This window comes from Episyrphus balteatus, chromosome 2, assembly GCF_945859705.1.
Source record: "Episyrphus balteatus chromosome 2, idEpiBalt1.1, whole genome shotgun sequence".
Classification (NCBI taxonomy): domain Eukaryota; kingdom Metazoa; phylum Arthropoda; class Insecta; order Diptera; family Syrphidae; genus Episyrphus; species Episyrphus balteatus.
In genome coordinates, this window is record NC_079135.1 from 73,878,857 (window position 1) to 73,897,850 (window position 18,994).

The 18,994-nt window shown below is 29.4% G+C and overlaps 2 protein-coding genes across 3 annotated transcripts in view; one reads left to right on the forward strand and one right to left on the reverse strand.

Annotated features, from left to right (window-relative positions):
• Positions 1-315: 315 nt before the first annotated feature.
• Positions 316-18,994, reverse strand: part of LOC129909041 (innexin inx1) — a 118,702-nt gene continuing 100,023 nt past the window's right edge. For both annotated transcript variants that reach the window (XM_055985988.1, XM_055985987.1), the window contains 5 exons: positions 17,153-17,526; positions 11,316-11,423; positions 1,608-1,763; positions 1,186-1,538; positions 316-1,117 (listed from right to left, as the gene is read on the reverse strand). In XM_055985988.1, the coding sequence (XP_055841963.1) occupies positions 892-1,117; positions 1,186-1,538; positions 1,608-1,763; positions 11,316-11,423; positions 17,153-17,401 (1,092 nt within the window). In that variant the 5' untranslated portion in view covers positions 17,402-17,526 and the 3' untranslated portion in view covers positions 316-891. The remainder of the gene's footprint in view (positions 1,118-1,185; positions 1,539-1,607; positions 1,764-11,315; positions 11,424-17,152; positions 17,527-18,994) is intronic.
• LOC129909037 (innexin inx7) lies at positions 6,512-10,933 on the forward strand. Its single transcript, XM_055985984.1, has 5 exons — positions 6,512-6,765; positions 6,853-6,946; positions 9,708-9,888; positions 9,962-10,490; positions 10,549-10,933. The coding sequence occupies exons 1-5, from the start codon at positions 6,632-6,634 to the stop codon at positions 10,862-10,864; spliced, it is 1,254 nt and encodes a 417-aa protein (XP_055841959.1). The 5' UTR covers positions 6,512-6,631; the 3' UTR covers positions 10,865-10,933.

Sequence of the window (18,994 nt, forward strand, 5' to 3'; positions counted from 1 at the left end):
GATCAAATTATCGAAATAAGTTTTGGTTTACAGATATGAGATCACAGTGAACAGGCCTATGCATTCAGCTAAAAAAAATTACAAGTTTATTTTTTTAAGATTTTCGAAAACTATCAACTGGACGCCATCAGCCAGGTAACTAAATTTAAATTTTGGAAAACATCATAAATACATCAACCAAAAGGATATCTTGGAATAAATTTTTTACCACTCTAACTAATCAACAATTGTGTAAAAAAAACTTAACACAAAATTTTATCAGTGACATACTCAAAAATATATAAAGATTTTTATTTTTATAATCATGCTTAAATTTAATATGATTTTTATTGAAATTGTATTTTTATTTTGATTATCATCATCATTAGGTACTCTAAACAATAATTTTTTTTTTGTTTTTATTAAAATAAACTTATAAAAGACTCAGAAGCAACTTACTTAAAAAGAGAGCTAAATTAAATGCCTGTTTTTTTTTTGTAAATTTTATTTTCGATAAAAACTAAATCTTAATTAATTTTATATATGGCTAAACATATATTTTCATGCATATACTTATATGCATTCTCGTATATTATATAAAATTTTATAAATTAAATTTAAATAAAAATAAAAATTTCTTAAAAAATATTTTATGAAAATTTAAATTCTTCTCGATTCGAGTTGTGATCATTGCATACAAAAATTATATCAAAAAAATAGGTAAGAAATTTATCCTATCTCTTTCGATTTATTATCTAAACAAAAAAAAAGTATTGATTGTCTTAATCACAGAACTAAGAACTGCTTCTATTCTTATAGCACTACATTATGTGTGTGTGTGATGAGATGAATTTTCATCAAAATTATGGAAACTAATTTTCGTTGTTGTTTCCAAAAAGGCAGCCATTGTGTTTATTTCGAGTGATAATATTGATTTTCGGGCTCAACTTGCTTTGCAAATTCTCCCATAACATCCTTATATACACCAGGATCTAGATTGCGTCCAAGCATGTAGATGAGCCACCAGTCGCCAAGTTCAAGTTTTCGAGACAACGAACGACAGGTTTCGATAGGGATCATGCGATTGCGAGCATGTAAGATACGTGGACGAAACTTGGGCATGAAAAATATGAATGCTCTGTAAAAATAAAGATAGAGTTTTGTTAATAAATTTAATTTTTTTCAAAAACTTTTTTGTTTTCTTACCTGAACACTAAAAGTCCACATAGAAGAACTGTCATTATGATAAACCAAAACCAAATGAAAATATAGGTCTTTTCATTGACAATATTAAGAGGTAAGATGCAAAGTGAATCATGCTTTTGTAATGAACCAGATGGACCGTATTTATGGAAGATACACTTGGTGACTCTTGGAAACACATAAACCATTGGATCGAAACGTTGTTCTTGAGGAATATCAGATAATCCCATGACTCGTGTACCATAGGACATAAATTCTCCATCAAAGAATTTATTCATAAGATACATTTGGACAACGATATTGATTAGACAAAGAGCCTCACATGCCCAGTATCGAGCAACATACATCTTATGGCGCTGTGAGTAGAATTTTTTAATTAATATTTGAATGAATTTATTGAAATAAGAGTTCTTATATTTACATACCTTGACATGTTTGATTAGGTAGTCCAGGAGAGCATCCCTCTTAGCTTCCTTTTCTTCTTTTGTGCAAATGGTAAGGTTCAGACCCATGACAATAGAACGTAGTAACCCACCTTCGAAGTGGTCCCAGATGAATTTCGGCGTATAACATGCAACGGCCTGGAAAAAAAAAACATTAATAGGTATTTGTAAAATTGTTTCGAAAGTAATAAGAAATAGAACAGAAAAATATTATATTTTCGTGTTTTTTTTTTTTTTTTTTTTGACTTCGTAATATTGCTTATCTTGTTATTAAGGTTTCAAGGCTGTCAAAATTATGAGTTTTGGTGGATTTTGAGTTACGGATTCAGGTTTTTAAAATCGGGGAATGGGTTTCCAGTAGTGATGGAAACTATCGAATAAAAACTATGAAACTATCGATAGCTGTAAAAAAATTCATTCATTTTGATAGTTTTAAATTATTCATTCATTCAAACTTCGGTTGTTGATGTAATATCTACACAGAGAAAAATAGACCACATAAAATAGAACAAAAACAATAAGATTTCTCTATGGTTTTCATCCAAGAAGGAAACCTTATTAAAACAATCGGGTTTTCCTTATTGTTTTAAAATCTGCACTTGTAGGGTTTTGAAAAGAAAAAAAAAAAAAAACCACGACCAGGCCGGGAATCGAACTGGACACTTCAAATCATTAGTCGCCCACCTTACCACCTGAACCAACCTGCCATGAAAATGTTGATCGCGATTTTTGTTCTAGTGCTAAGTTGCAAAAAAAATCAACTTTTCAGTCAAATTTTAATAAGATTTTCTCTATAAAAATAATAAGAAATCTCCTTACAAAAACCTTATTAATCGTTGATTTTAATAAGATTTCCTTATGAAATGTATGGACGGTAAAACAATATGGCAATCTGTTAGTTTTTAGCGGGTCATATTTTTCTCTGTGTTGATAAGCCAGGTTTGTTTTATTCTTCTTTTTTTTTCAAAAAATAATTTTTTTTATCAAAATATAAATTTTTTTTCTAAAATGGTTCTAACGATTTTGAATTTTTTTTTTCTCTAAAAATTTTTTTTTTTTTTTTTTTTGAGGACGAATTTTTGTTTTATGTATTTATTTATTTTATTTTTTTTTATTTACTTACCAAAATTGTAAATAAAAAGTCTTAACATTTTTAGCAACTTCAATTCTAAGAGCAAGTTCGTGCGACCCAGTCGTGCATTTTATTTTACATGTAAAGTAGGTATTCCATTTAATTTCTTGAATATCAAAGATTTTGGAAAAAAAATTGTTTAAATCGTAAGAGCCGTTTAAAAAATCCTGTTCCTACCCTACTAGTTCATTTTTCAAAACATTTTTTTTTTTGTTTTAAGATCTAAAAATGATTCTCTTTCGAAAACTTTCCTCTGTTTTAACATAACGGCCTCTAGAACGTTTTATATACCAAATTTCCTCAACAAAGTTAATGGAAATCAGTAAATAGTAAATACGTGATCGAAGTTACATTTAGGTTTTATTGTTTAACTACTTAGAGTAGAGTTATTTTAACAAATTTACCTTGCCCTTGATTGTTCTTCGATTTTATTTTCCTGATCAGTTTTCTGTAGGTAGCTAGTTAAAATATTTTATTTAGGCAAAATCTTGAAATCAAAATAATTTTCAAAACTAGATTTAATAATTTTCTTGTACACTCCTGCTCAAATTTAACGCACATCCTATTTATTTTAAAGTAAAGTCCTGCTATTACTTTATGCCACAGCATCATGGTTATTTTCTCAAATGAGACAATAGTGATCTTAAATTAAAGGTATGGAATAATAATGTTTGTGGGGAAGATTTGGGGAGAGATTTGCTGAAGTCTGTCTGTTAACCCGCGAGCCTTTTAAAGAAGAGTCATAAGATTTCATGGAGTTAAATCTGCTTTACAACACCTACGGAGTTAGCGAGCCTTTCTAGACCTAAGTTAAGTACCCAAAAATACTTGACTGATGCCCTAGAACAGCATCTGGTTCCAATCACACCTAGATTTGGTCCACAGTTTAGTCTGATGCACGATAATGCATGCTAGAGTAGTTTGAGAATATCTTCAAGATTTTAATATTCCAGCTTCGGATTAACCACACAGAAATCTGGATTTGAATTCAATAGAACATGTGTAGGAAATATTGAAAAGATGCATTCGCGACCGAAATCCACCTCCAAGCAGTCTTGATCAACTGAAAACTTCAGTGAAAGAAGTGTTAAAACAAAACCTTCAAAAGTTAATTAGTGGAATGGACAAACGACTCCAGGTTGTCATATGCGCTAGAGGAGACTATAATAAGTATTGCATACAATTATGGGAAAGAACCGTCACCCGCTTCCATTTTTTTTTTAAATTTTTCTTCTTAAAAATAAAAATTATTTTATAATCAGTTTTCAGACTTTGAATTGTTAAATTTGGTTTATCTTTTTTTTGGTTGATAATACTGTTGCAGTTTAGCATTTTTTCGACTTGCTAAACAATAACAAAACACAAAAAAATGCACCAAAGAATTTTAAAGCCTTTTAAAATAAGATGCAGGGGTATAGCTTCAGACGAAAAATGTGTGCGTTAATTTTGAGCAGGAGTGTATAAAATTAAACACTCTACAAAAATGTTTGCAAAAAATTAAAAAAAAAACCGACGCGAAAAATCGATGAAATTAATTTTAAGTTGAAAAAATAAATAATTCGAATTTATTGATAAATACTAATACGATAGTATTTGAGAGTTAAATAAAAAAATCTGTGAAACTGAAAAACAACATAAATACAAAAACTCGAAAAGTTTGCCATTTTTTTTTTTTGTTGAAAAACCTTATAATTTCGTACATTTTATGTTTTAAAGTTGAATAACTTCGAAACGGGGCGGTTTATAAAAAAAATTAATGAGATCTTTTTTGTAGAGCGTTGAATTTTATACAAGAAAATGATTAAATCTATCCTTTTTGATGAACCATTAAAAAGTTATAAAATTCCAAAGTCAAAAACACAATCTTTCCCATGTAAATCATATGGGAAATAGAAATTTGCGATGAGGCAAGTACTTAATATTAATATTAAGGGCTGTAAATTTTACAGTATTTTTTTTTCGTCATTTCCAACAATATTTTCGATATAACTATGAACGAAAAAAAAAAATAATTTTTTTTTAATCAGTCTAATGAACATAAAACTTTTAAAAATTATTTCCATAATTATATATTAGGCTTGAAAATGCAATAAAACATAGAAGATTCTAGCATGGCTTGTTTTCCTACCGTAGCCTTAGCTGTTATTTAATTAAAGTGGATAGCTTTCAATAAATCTATATATCGAAAAAATACTCGTGTTCTTGAGATTCTGAGATGTGCAAACGACAATTTTGCTTTTATCTTTCTTATATAGTTTCTCGAGGTACAGCACTTCATGTTCTATAGAATTTACCATTTAAATTAAATTGACATTAATTGAACCAAAGACGAAGCTTTTATATGAGTGTATTATGGGTTATATGGTGTAGCTACTAAGATAAATGGATCGACCATAAAAAAAAACTGCATTATGTATTACTTTGATGCGTCTTCTTGTATATGTTCTTATATCTTTCCTCTTTAAAAAAAAATTAAATAAATGATAATTTTTTATATGGTGTTGCTGTATAACATGTTGCTTATTACTTAAGCTATGCAATTTTCAATCATTTTTGTTTGCATAAGGTCAATTTATACTACAGAAGATGACATTCAAAATGGGGACCATACGAGCATTCAATCATAATAAATCAAAATGTTTTTTTTTTTTTTCGTTTTTAAGATGGGGATTCTCCCTTCATTTTATTTATTTAAATTTAATTTTTTATAACAGCTCTGATCTTTTTAAAACAAAAATTGATAAATCCCCCTTGTTTGTTACATAAAGAGTATTTTAATTAAAATATTTTGGAAGAGAAATTGATCTGTCTTTCATGAACGGACCCATGTTCCATTAAAATTTCAATGATTAATTGTTAATTTTGATAGTGAAAGGTGCAAATGGTTAATTAATTTGACTTTCATAAAGTATTATTTTTTTTGTTTGAATAGCCAGTGTATACTTTAAAGAAGTAGGTAACACTTTTGTTAAAAAATTAGAAATATGAACCATGTGTATGCAACTGTCCGTAAACTTGCCCGTGAAATTGCGTTACATTTTTGATAATTAAAAATTTATCAAAATTGACTTCTAGTGAAGTAGGTTACATAATAAACGATTTGATTATTTGATATGTTTAATTTTAATAAAGCCATGTTTAATTCAATTAGCTACATTTATTTTCCTCTTAGGTTTTTAAAATAGTGACCGTATTAGTACGATTAAAATGCGTGGAAAAAAAAGGGACTTTACCTTGTGCGCAGAGACACTGTTTACGGGTTTGTGTATTCATTTTGGCTGTAAGCAAGTGTAATCAAATTTCGATTTTTCTATATTTCTACTTAAAAACCACAAACAGCTTTATTGGTATTTGTGAACGTGAATAAAAAACAGTTTAAGAGAAATCATGGCTAATTTAAGGACAATAATTTATTTATCACAATGGTTGCTGATGTGATACTGAGCCTTATTTAAATAAATTCTTCTTTGACTCAACATAATTAGGTCGAACTTTGTTCCAATTTGCACACTCAATTATTTCAAGAATTGAACATTCTATTCACTTGACTTCTCTGAAACAAATGAATTAAAGAATACCTTTGTCAAATGAATTCACCAGCTAATAAGTTGATAGCACAATGATTGCGATAGCCATATCTTCCTTATCATCAAGAAATTATTGATAAAGAAAATTCTCACCAACACATTTTAATTTCATTACAAATTTTTGAGTATTGGAAAACTCAATTTGATAAAGTTGTCACCTTAACAAATTTAGTTCAATTCAAAAGTTAATCGAGAACAGAACTTAATTTATCAATAGCTTAATTGTAATTCATGTGAAAAAAAAAATATTTCGTAAAAAAAGAAAATTTAAATTCGACATTAAAATCATGTTGAAAACTTTCGAATCATTAAAACCATTTCTTCATCCTACAAAGGTTTATACGGACAATTTTTTGTTTAAACTTCATTACCGTTTTACATTTATAATACTTTTAATTGCAACTGTATTAGTTACATCAAGGTGAGATTAACATTCATTAATTTAATGGAACTAAGAATAATTTTTGGTGTTTTTTTTTTCTTTTTTTTATTTTGAAAAAAATTGAAGACAGTATATAGGGGAGCATATAAAATGTATTTCCGGATCAATACCTGAACATATTATAAATACATTTTGTTTTTTTACAACAACTTTTACAGTGGTAAGTACAGATTTTTTAAAAAAATATTTTATCTATTTGTATATCTGATGCTCTGTTACAAAGTCCTTCAAATTTGTGATACTTATTTTCTAAACTGACTTTCTATTCAAACACATTTAACTGTCAAAACTACTGAAAACGTTTTTCTATCTGAGAATAATGACATTGAAATTATTTTTCATTTGATACCAAATGAATCGTTTATTTCAGAAACAGCATAAGTCCACTTTTTCCAAAAATTTTTTTTTTGGAAATTTCTCATTTATGTATAGTTACTCATCTTCTGAAAAAAAATTAAGTATGTCAGACCCCCCAAAATACGAAAACTGAAAGAAAAGGGTTCAAAATATATGGAAAATTTTCACCCGGTGACAACATTTTTGACTGTTAAATACATGACTTGTTACCAGTTTTAAATTATTTTGGCAGCAATCTTGACACGCACCTTCTTTTGTTATATATCTATAAAAAGGTAAAGAATTACTCTATCTATATCTATTAAATTCATTAAAATTGTACTCAGGATTCAAAAGTTATAGCCAGATTTCTGGTGGTGGCAGCATTTTTAACTCTTGAATAATATGACATTTTACCAGTTTTAAATTTTTTTGGCAAACATCATGACACGCAAGCCTTTAAGTTATACATCTATACAAAGGTATACATCATTTACTCTATCTACTGCTATTTAATTTATTAAAATCGAAAGTAGGGTTCAAAAACTATAGCTAAATAAAAACAAAAGTTTTACCACAAAAATTTCGTTTATTTCAGAAACGACACCGACTTTAAAGACTTAAAAACCCGCAAAGATCTAAAAAAAAGTTTATATTTTAAAGGTTTCTAAATGCATCTTAGGCTAGATTATAACTCGGCATACTCTAAATTTGAAGTGTTGTGGAATTTTAAGTAAAAAACAGTTTTTTGTTGCTCCTGAAAAGTTTATGCTCATGGACTTATGTCGTTTCTGAAATAAACGATTCAAATAATTGGATGAAATTAAGCCTTATGATTCTAATGGAAAATGCATTCAAAATATGAACACGGTTTCCAAGAGACTTCACATTTCAGCTTTGAAATGGTACCAGTCTCATGTTATTATGCCTTTGACCCAAGTCCGCAACTTTTGAAGTGATTAATGTCAAGAAGTTTTGGACTTACAGCATATATGATTACGCAAAAAGCAAATTATATCTGTTTTAACTTCTTTAAATGCATGTTTTAGAAAATACTAGCCAAACACTGAAAAAAATCAGTAAACTTCACGATTTTATGCAGCACGGATAACATCCAAAACATCCATCCAACATGTTTTAAATGCCCTACATATTTTAAAACCACGTTTATTTTATGTCACACGAATTCGAATAATATTAAAAAATAAGAGAATGACTCAAAAAATTATTCGTAAAACTGTCACACACGTGACGTGGGACCACTCATTTAGCTTTCTTACAGTTTGGATTGTTCAGCCTAGTTTCCACTCTTTGTCAACAGAGATGACTTGGGCAGTAGATTCTCTTCATTATGATATTTTTGTTTTTATATTAAGAGCTAAAAAAAAGGTTGTTTGCTTTCAAATAAAAGTAAGAAATTTAGTTTTATTAAAACATCGAACTGTTAACAAATTTTGTAGCGAAATGGCGACCGAAATAAAAAGTTTTTGTTTTAATTGTACCCAATGATTTATTAATCAATGTTTTAGTGTTTTTTTTTTTTAATTTTAAACATAAACAAATTGGCCTATCAGCAAATTTCGTTTGAACCATTACTTTTCAAATTTTCTATCACTTTTTTGCTGTGCCATTTAACAAAATGTTAATGAACACTTAATCAACTCATTTTAAAAAAACTAATATTTCAAAAAAAAAATATTAAATAAAGTTAAAAAAAAACTTATTTTTTTCAAAATTTTATAAAATTTTAATATTATGGTAAATTTAACGCTTCTGTATGAAAATTTCTGTTGAAATCAGCGATATAAAAAAAACTATACAGGTAGGTACTATTAAAAAAGATATCAACGGTACCTACCTCCCATTTTTGTTTAATTTCAAAGAAATGACATTTTCTGCAACATTACACAACAATATTGTGAAGAAATCGTTAGTGTCGTGTAAAAAAAAAAACAAATATAGACACTTTTATTTTGGTTATGACAGTTGCTGTTGGTTTTGGTCAAAAAAAAATTCAATTTCCTTCTAAAATGTCGTTCAAAATTTTTGACAAGCTTGAAGACAATCGTTCTGGAGGCTAAGCCTATATATTTGGGATTTTATTTTGCCGGAAAATGAAATAATGTTATTGTTGCAATTTTATATTGCCTCCAAATTTTTTTTTTTTTGTTGTTTTTTTTTTTTTTTTTTTTTTTTGAGGCAATAAATAATTGCAACAATAACTAAGGCTATAGCTCGACCTGAATCCTGAATGTTTACCTATTTAGAAATGTTCGTTAAAAAAATCATATTAAAATCTGTCTAGTTATTTCAGAGAATGTCAGAAAAACATTTCTCTAGGAAAAAGCTTTAAAAGCGTTGAAATTCGCAAATGTCTCTGAGGAAATTAAACTTTTTACAGTCTCCATTAAACAATAAGTACCAAGTTTTTATTTGATTTCAAGACTCCCCTACCTACCTTTTTTATGATCTATAAAATTAAAAAAAAATCCCTTCATGGGATTAAGTTTTAGCTCGTAGAAGACAGAACCTGAAACATTTTTCATGCTAGAGTATTAATTTATCCTTTTACTTATAATTTCTAGGTCCGTCATTTTAACAACACTGCCTTAGATAGTGGCGCCATTTTTCAGCCTGGTATTGGACCATATCACTTCGAAGAAGAACCTATCAAACGTCATGCCTACTATCAATGGGTTCCATTTGTTCTATTCGGACAAGCTCTATGTTTCTTAGTGCCACATTTTTGTTGGAAAAAATGGGAAGGTAAAACCTCCATTAAGACTTTTTTTAATTTAAGTGACATTTTAGTTTGTTTGTCTTCGTTTCTTTTTTGTAGGTGGTCGCGTAAAACAACTTGTTCTTGGCTTCAAAATGGCTGGTCTCTCAAGATATATTCATCAAAAGTTAAAATTCGGTGAAACAGAAATCCCATCGATGGAAGACACTGAACAACGTGTCCAGGATATTCGACGAGAAATCAAATATCGTATGCGTTTAAATAGTCAATGGGGAATTCATCTTATGATGGCCGAATGGATGAACTTGTTCAATATTGTTCTTCAAATATGGTGGACTGATGTATTTCTAAGTGGACAATTTTACAGTCTTGGTTTTAAAGTCCTATCGGAAAATTGGAACAATAAAATGGATATTCTCGATGTGGTATTTCCCAAAGTTACAAAATGTCATTTCAATAAATTTGGTCCTTCCGGTTCGATGCAAGTTCACGATACACTCTGTGTGATGGCTTTGAATATTATCAATGAGAAAATTTACACAATACTTTGGTTTTGGTTTGCTTTTATTTTGATGATGTCAATTTTGGCAGTTACTTGGAGATTTGTTACATTGATGATGTATAAAAGGTAAGTTACTCATTTTTAGTCTTCTTAGAAAAGTGTTGATTTTATTTTGTATTTTCAGTGAATGGTTTTCGGAGAAAGCATTTCGGTCAACAAAAGCTGGAAGACATGTCAATAAACGAGACCTTGATACAGTTATATATGAATGCAACTTTTCCAATTGGATGTTTTTATATTTTCTAGCATCGAACTTGTCTGATTTTCTCTTCAACAAGATTATAAAAAATCTTGCTGCTGAATTTTCAGAATTTCACCCTAATCCTGCTTATGATAATCAACAAAATCTACGACTTGTTTCGGAGAAACCAGGCATTAGTTCGATAGACACGGTAGATGGTGCTCCATTGTTGAAGGGGGAAGGCTCAAAAACCGATTAGATTAAGAGTTAAAAATACTTATCTAGATTTTAAGTTTTCAACAATAAAGTTGTTTTGTTTTTCTTTTTTTTAATTTCTTTCTTTTTCAACATAGTCACCAGATTGAATAGTTTTGACATGAGGCAGACGTTGAGACACAAAGAAATAAATTAATGCAAATTGTTCCACCAGTAATGTTGAACTAACAGCAAGTTCAAAGAGTAGGAGGTAGGTATAGTGTGGGAAATTTTTCTGTCAGACAATAATGACGCAATGACAGGCAATTGCCCTCAATTAACTTCACTATGGGCAGGGGCACATGGTTATATTGTTGTCTTAACTAAATCAGTGGTGAAGCAGACTGATAATTAAAGTAAAGAGCTTCTTCATATTTCATGTTAAGTCAGTCTATTTCATTGTTATCTGTTATGAATTTTTATATTTTTTTGTGTTAATTTTGTTATAAACTTACCTGGAAGAATAGCACAAAGCAAACCCACTGATAATAGGTATAGAACTTCTTGGCGTCTTCATCGTCAAAATCGTTGGCAATACCTGGATGAGCGACCTCAGTACCAACCTGAAATAAAATGTTTTAAAAATTAGTTGGATTTCAAAAAAGATAAGATTAGAACAAAAAGTTAATCGTAGATAGAGATTCTGAAAATATTGCGAGTGTCGTTCTAGGCGATTATTATATTAATAGTCTCGAGCCAATAATATTTCTTCTAAGAAGCTTTACAGGAGCTACTTAAGCACCTGTAAGGCTTTGGGTGTTTTCATAAACGTCTGCCTAACTTAGGCCTGCGTTAGTCGTGTTCATAAAGTCAGATCTGCGATCGGACTAACTTAGTCCAACTGCAGTTCTGCTGTTCATAAACGTCATTATGTCGTCAACATCGGGCAGATAGCGCAGCCAAAATTTTATTGCTGCAGAACTCACGAAGAAATTTATTTGACTCTTGATTCAATTTTTTTTTGTTAATAAAAGTAAATATTGTAAAAAAACATATTAATTAGGGTGGTGCAAACATTTTTTTTTCATTTTTCGAAAAATTTAAATTTTAATGACGCAGAAAATTTCTAAATCGTGTTTTTTGATACAATAAGTTTTAATTGTTTTTTTTTCGCATTAGGGTGGCTCTAAAAAATGTTATCTTCTATGGTTGCTTGTGGAATTCGAAAAAAAATTCAACGTGTATATTATTATGGCTAAATTATTGAAGAAAAAAAAATTTCCATTAGGGTGGTTCAAAAACATTTTTTTAAGTTATTGAAAAAAAAAAAATAATTTTCACTGCAGAGAAAGTTTTAAAACATGGTTTATGAAATATAATGTAAAATTGGGTTAGGTATTTTCAAATTAGGGGGCTAAGAAAAATGGTATATTTTACATTTACGCTTGGAATTCAACCAAATTCAATTTAATTAATTTGACATGAATTTAATATTACTATAGCAAAAACTCACTTAAAAAACTTTCTGTGCACTAAAAATCATTTTTTTTTTTTAAACGCAAAAAAAAACTTGAACACCCTAATTAAAAATATTTTTTCCATAGATAATTTGTTCCAAATGTGAACCACTCGGTGTTTTTATATTTTTTTTTTTAGAAGAAAGTATGTATTTTTTTTGAGCCACCCTAATGTGACACGGTTTATAAAATTTTCGTGTTATTAAAAACAATATTTTCGGGAACTAAAAAGTAAATATTTTTTGCTTATTAAACAAAACTCATTCTGGGGTCATTTTTTATATTTTTTTTTTATGACGTTTAAGAACAATCAGTGACTGCTGAAAATGGTGCCAACGCAACGCAGCGCAGGCCTGCAAACAATCTGCAGAACTGGTGTGTTCATTAGAGTGACCGCAAGAAATCGATTTTCGAAATTTGGTAGGGGGAACCCCATAAAATGTTCCGCCTTTGCAGATTTTTAGATAGCCAAAATTTCAGCTCGATTGGATAACTCTAAATGGTGCCGACACTCGCTCAAAGTATCAAAAATCTCTGTTTTTTCACTGTTTTTCGAAGAAAATTAGCTCTAGCTCCCAAACAGATCGGGTTATTTTCACTTTTTATATATTTAATTAAAGGTAGTGTTGTTACACATAATTCAGATGCTTAATTTGTTTAGTTTTACTATAAAAGAAAAATTTTGTCATCAATTTAAATTTTCAGTACTTACCTCAAAAAGAGCTGAAGTGCAAACTCGATTAAAAATGAAACTTTTTTTTTAAACTGTTTTATTTAAAAAAACGAAACATTTAACAGAATTCTAAGGCTGTGTGTGAATTGCGTTAAATAGTTAACACTGTGTAAAATTGTTGACACTATTGAGGTGAACAAAAAAATTTCAGCTGTATGGCTTATTGTTTAATATTTTTCTCTGCCTCTTTTCTGCTATGAAACTCCTTTTTAATAAAAAAAAAAAACAAAACAAAACCATCTGCAAAAAAAATTTAACTCAAATTTAACCAGGTCCCAGAGCCCAATAAATTTTTAACAGCTGAAAATTTTTTATTCACCTCAACAGTGTCAAATATTTTACACTATGTTAACTATTTTACGCAATTCACACACGGCCTAAAAAACAAAAAAAATAACATCGTGTTACATTTCTTATACATAATTAATGAAGTAAATACTAAAAAAATTTAATCAACAGATTTACAAAGTAGTTTTGGAAGCATCAGGATACAATTTTCGGCACTCACTGACTACTTGAAGTACATATTGTTTTTGTTCCTCATCTTTAGTTAAAAGGTTATTAAAATCCGTTATTAATTTGACTCCTCTTTCTGTCATGTCATTTACGACTTTAAATGATTGCACTTTTTTAAAGCCTTCTTTAAAATGCGGGTTTTCGGGCCAAAGATTTGGAGGTTCTTTGAGAAAACTTGTGTCTATTTTCAATCGGCTGAAAAAGTTCAATGTTTCTTTGTTCACAATATTTTTTAACCCTGCTGTGACAAATTGTTCATCTTCATGTGTCTGTAGCTTTGGATTTACTATTCTGTTGGTTTCCGTTTCACTGGTTTTCAAAATTATGTTGGCCGTTTCTAATTTTGTTCGCCATCTGGTAAAGTTAGGTCAAAGAACGCCAGACCTGCCTGCTCTGAACTCAAATACCATAAATGGTTTGAGAATTTAGCAAGAGCCTTCTCTGAAATATCTTTGTCTATCTTGCGGTATTCAATGCAATTACGCAAAAGATCAAGATCTTGTTTAGGAGCCAGATAAGCTCTTGGGGCATTAAACCAAGCTAAAGTTTTTTCTTGTTGAATGTAAGTTTGATTTTGAAACTACAAAGTCAATTGGATTTTGCCCTAGTGCTTCTATTGTAGCTATAATTATGCGAGCAGCATTTCTATCAGATGCCTTACATCGATCCAATAACAAAGAAAGTTTCATTGTTAATAGCTCTTTCACCCCACGACTATACCTCATACTTTTGCTACCCGAGGACCCAGAGATAGAGAAACATCCATTCTATCCCTATCCGCAGAATAAAACAGTTAAAAAAAAGTTTAATTTTAAATCGAGTTTGCACTTCAGCTCTTTTTGTGGTAAGTACTGAAAATTTAAATTGATGACAATATTTTTCTTTTTTAGTAAAACTAAACAAATTAAGCATCTGAATTATGTGTAACAACACTACCTTTAATTAACTATATAAAAAGTGAAAATAACCCGATCTGTTTGGGAGCTAGAGCTAATTTTCTTCGAAAAACAGTGAAAAAACAGAGATTTTTGATACTTTGAGCGAGTGTCGGCACCATTTAGAGTTATCCAATCGAGCTGAAATTTTGGCTATCTAAAAATCTGCAAAGGCGGAACATTTTATGGGGTTCCCCCGAAAAAAATTCGACAAAAAATTTTTTCTATGGGAGTTGCGGTCACTCTAGTGTTCATTAATGCAGCAAAGCAGAAAGACGATTGTACTAACGCAGATTTCCGTCAGCAGCGTCACCTGTTCCACTTCGTACGTACTACTTGGCCCAGACTTGGAAATCAGCACAGATAAATTGATTTTCTGTCCCAAAAACCTATTTCGAATGACCTTCATGAAAATCACTTCTTAGCAAATCGCTGCCAAGAAAGAGTTCAGCGAACTACAGTTTAAAATCGAAGTTGTCAATTCAGCTTTCCATGAGCAAAACTGGTCGAGTAAGATGTTATGCAAACATTTTTACTTTGCCTAGACTGCCATACCCATTTCGACACAAACTATTTGCTTGTCTACCACATGCTCAACATGTGCAATCTAAGTGAAACATTAACTCCAACAACTTAGATTTTATGCGCGATGCATATGTCGTGTGCTGTTTTTCTTTGTTTTTTTTTTTTTTTAATAAATTCATGTCCATCTGCTTCTGCATTCAACATGCGTATTTTTTCAAACATCAATCACCACAGCACCGAACAAGAATCTGATGGTTTTACATTTAGATATATCATTATTTCATTATAGCTATATGCAACGGAAGTCGCGAGACGAAAAATATAAAAGAAAAAGAAAATTAGGCACATTCATAGCACTAAATCGCTGAGGTAGGTAGAGTGGAAGCAGGCAGAAGAAATATATTTTGTGAGTGAATTTTTGTTAGCAAACCAGTCAAAGAAAAAAAATAGTTTTAAGGTTTGAAAAGGTTTTAGAATAAAATGCACGATTGGGTTGTACTTGCTCTTATAATAAAAAGTACCTACATAAAAAGCTTGCCAATGTAATTTTAACGGTTTGGTCAGAAATCTGAAAAAAAAAACGAACAAATAACCAAAATGGCAGTTTTCGCAAAAAATGTCAACGCCATATTTCCACTATCAGAATTTTTTGAGAAATTAAAAGCGCAGTTTGAAGAGAATAGCTTAGATCATTATGTACAGAAAGTTTAATCGAATCTTTAGAACTGAAAATTGCAATAACTTAAACATTTTGTATGACGCACAAACCGACACGGGTGTCATTACGAAATTTTTAACTTCTCCATAATCTGTTTTGAGTAAAACTTCGAAATTTTTTTGACACGAAACATTATTTACATTATTTTTTAGACTACGTAAACACTGTCATAATTAAAAAAAAAACTGTTTTTTCAGGAAACGAGTTTTAAATTTAGCATCGATCTATTTTTGTATGTAAAAAGTTAGTTTCTTGAAAAAAAAACTAGTGCTCGTTGTCCGTCTGTTTTTAAAGCTAAGAAATGACTTGAAAATTTAAAAATTTTTCAAAAAACACATTGTTGGATTTTTAAAAAATATTTCAAATTTTTGTTTGAAAAAATCTATTTTTTGAAAACAAGTGGATGAATTTTATCAGAATTTCGTTTTTATGTGTCGAATAATATTTTCTTAAAAATGCCATAGCTATCAACTTTTTTTTTTGAAAAATTTTAGGAAATTAAAAAAAAGAGAATTATTTTTTAAAAAACGGCTCTATAGGTACTAGTAATTTTCGAATTTTTTTTCTAAAAATTCAACGTTTACTTTAGCAAAAAAATACCTTTTACGTGTTATCTAAATTTTTCTCATCGAAATAATATCTCAAAAAATGTGTTATTTTTATATACATATTTTACACGCTTAAAAATTCTGTCGTAGTTTTTAAGACAGTCTTTGGAATAAGGCCTTTTCCAATACTAAAAAACTAGTTTAAATATTTGGACTATATTGAACAGTTTTTAAATAATTTTTTATTAATTACAAATATTTTTGTGTTAAAAACAAAACACATCAAAATGTAATATAAATTATTAAATTATAAGAAGAGGGACGTAATTTTTAAATAGAAATTAAATTTCTTGGGTTTGGATCCGAGGTAACAATAACATGAAAAAATACTTTGAAAAGTATTTTGTTCTTAAAAAAAACACATTTGGTAATCCTTTTTTAGGCGCTTTGGGTTTTTTTTTGAAGTAAAAATACTAAATACTAATCAATCTTGTATTAGACTGGAGATTTGGGGTTATTTCGCTCTCGTGAAATAAGCTCCAACTTCGACATTTGACCTTATTTTGTCTGGCGTTATTTGCGAAGGCAACTTGAATAGAAAAAGACACTACTCCCATTCTGATTATTTCTTGTTTCAAACAATTTTAACGATCTTTGATGTCTTAATATTAAGTTCATCTCAGATCGAAATGACGAAAAATGCAGGGGACTTTGCATATTTATACTGCGTATAAATTTTAGAAATACACACCTCCTATTTAGGTGTTTAGCACAAAAAATCAAGAATACCCCTTTCTATGTACCTACCTATATTATATTTAATTTAATTTTTTTTTTTTTTTTTCAACCAAAACACTCACCTGTCTTCGAAAAGCATCCGGCATTGTAAATGTACTCGAAATCCAACAAAATGTATTCACCACATGCACCGGTAAGCCACTAACAATGCAACTTATTGGATTACCTACATATTGAGTAGCGGTAATTATAAGACTACATGTCAACAACAAAACGGTTGTGAATGAGTTATGCAAACGAAATATTGCATTATCCGTATGAATATCTTGTATTTTAAGATATCCCTTCAAACTTCCTAATACCTTATGCATGATGGTGTTTTCAGAATGTTAATTTTCTTATAAATTTTTTTTTTCTTCGAAAATTTCTCAATCAGTATCGAATATTTTTTTCCGGTTTGATAAATATAAATTCTGTATATTGCCACTCATATCATCTGAAATGAAAATAAAAAAAAAAAATAAATATAAATCCATTAGTCATCATCAAGCTGAATGTATTAAATTACTACTTAAAAAGACAAATAAATAATGTGTATGTTTTGAGATTTCTGTTAGTGATTTATAATTCTTAATAGTTTGTTGATATTTTTTTTTCTTGCACAAAATAAATCTGTTTTCAATTTTCTTTGTTCAATTGATTGACTCATTTTCAATTGTAGTGAATTTATTGTGACACACAAATATGCTGTGACAGACTGAGAGTGTTAACGAAAACCAATCAAATAAACAGACCATATTATTGCAACATACATTATGAAAATAAACCATAAAATTGTAGTGTTTTTGTAATGATCTAGATTTGTGTGAAGTAAGGGTCTTTAGAGGCATTTGTTCAGTTGACATAAATCTACATCATCTAATCTTGAGATATAAGACTTTTAAGTAAATTTACTTTCAGGACACTTAAAAATTTGCAAATATTATAAAATTTTGTATGCGTTTTAAGACAAAGCAAAAATTGACCCTAAAATTAAAAAAAAAATACAAATTGAACATCATAACACTTTCGTTGGACGAATTTAAAAGCTTATTAACCATCTGTCGGCACACGGGTGCGAATTTGGCACGACAAAAATCAAAAGTGGTCACAAAAAAGTGTCTTTATAAGGGTGAAAATAAATTTTTTTGGACTTGTGAATACAATATTCGAATTTCTCGGAAAATTCTGCATCAATTTCATATATGATCCTTTAAAAAATAGTGCGACCGAAAAAAGTTCTAGCGACATGAAAAAATATAAACCAAATTCACAAAAAAGAGGTGTGCCTGCAGAGGGTTAACTGAGACAAAGTTCATCAGTACTCTAAATAAAAATAAATGAGCTCTCGAAAAAACTCTGCACTTTGATTTTACTTGAAATATAAAATAATGCACTCAACTTGCTTTCAATCTTTGATTCTTATTAAATTGAAGTTGCCACCGCCCTAAATATACCACACTATCCACCACACATTCAATAATGTGTGTGAAATACTCAAAGACAATATAGACACTGAGACGCACCGTATAGTTAAAGACATCTCAGAACATTGCTCCTGAATCAATCCAAACCATTGAGCAATTGCATATTATATATCAATTAAATTCAATCAATTCATTTAAGGGTGATGATGTATCTAAAGACAAAAGAGTGGTCAAAGATTGAAAGCGATTTGAAATTGTACAAAGATTTTAGTTATGTTTGATTTTGCAATGATAAACGAGAAAATTGTGATAGATTTTTAACTTGAAATACTTAACTTTATATTTACATGGTATTTATAAAAAAAAAATACACTGTGGGCCTTACTAATAATCAAATTTAAAGCTCGCTTTAATTTTTACCTTAATTCTACATATTTCACAACACCAAAAACAAATTTAATAGTCAGGTTTAAGGCTAAGTCTAGGTTAAATTTTATA

What these genes read in the sequence shown, in the direction of transcription:
- LOC129909037 (XM_055985984.1), top strand. Translation starts at nt 6,632, where the DNA reads ATGTTGAAAACTTTCGAATCATTAAAACCATTTCTTCATCCTACAAAG. An exon ending in TTGTTGGAAAAAATGGGAAG is followed by an intron (nt 9,889 to 9,961) that starts GTAAAACCTCCA and finishes TCTTTTTTGTAG; the next exon opens with GTGGTCGCGTAAAACAACTT. An exon ending in ACATTGATGATGTATAAAAG is followed by an intron (nt 10,491 to 10,548) that starts GTAAGTTACTCA and finishes TTGTATTTTCAG; the next exon opens with TGAATGGTTTTCGGAGAAAG.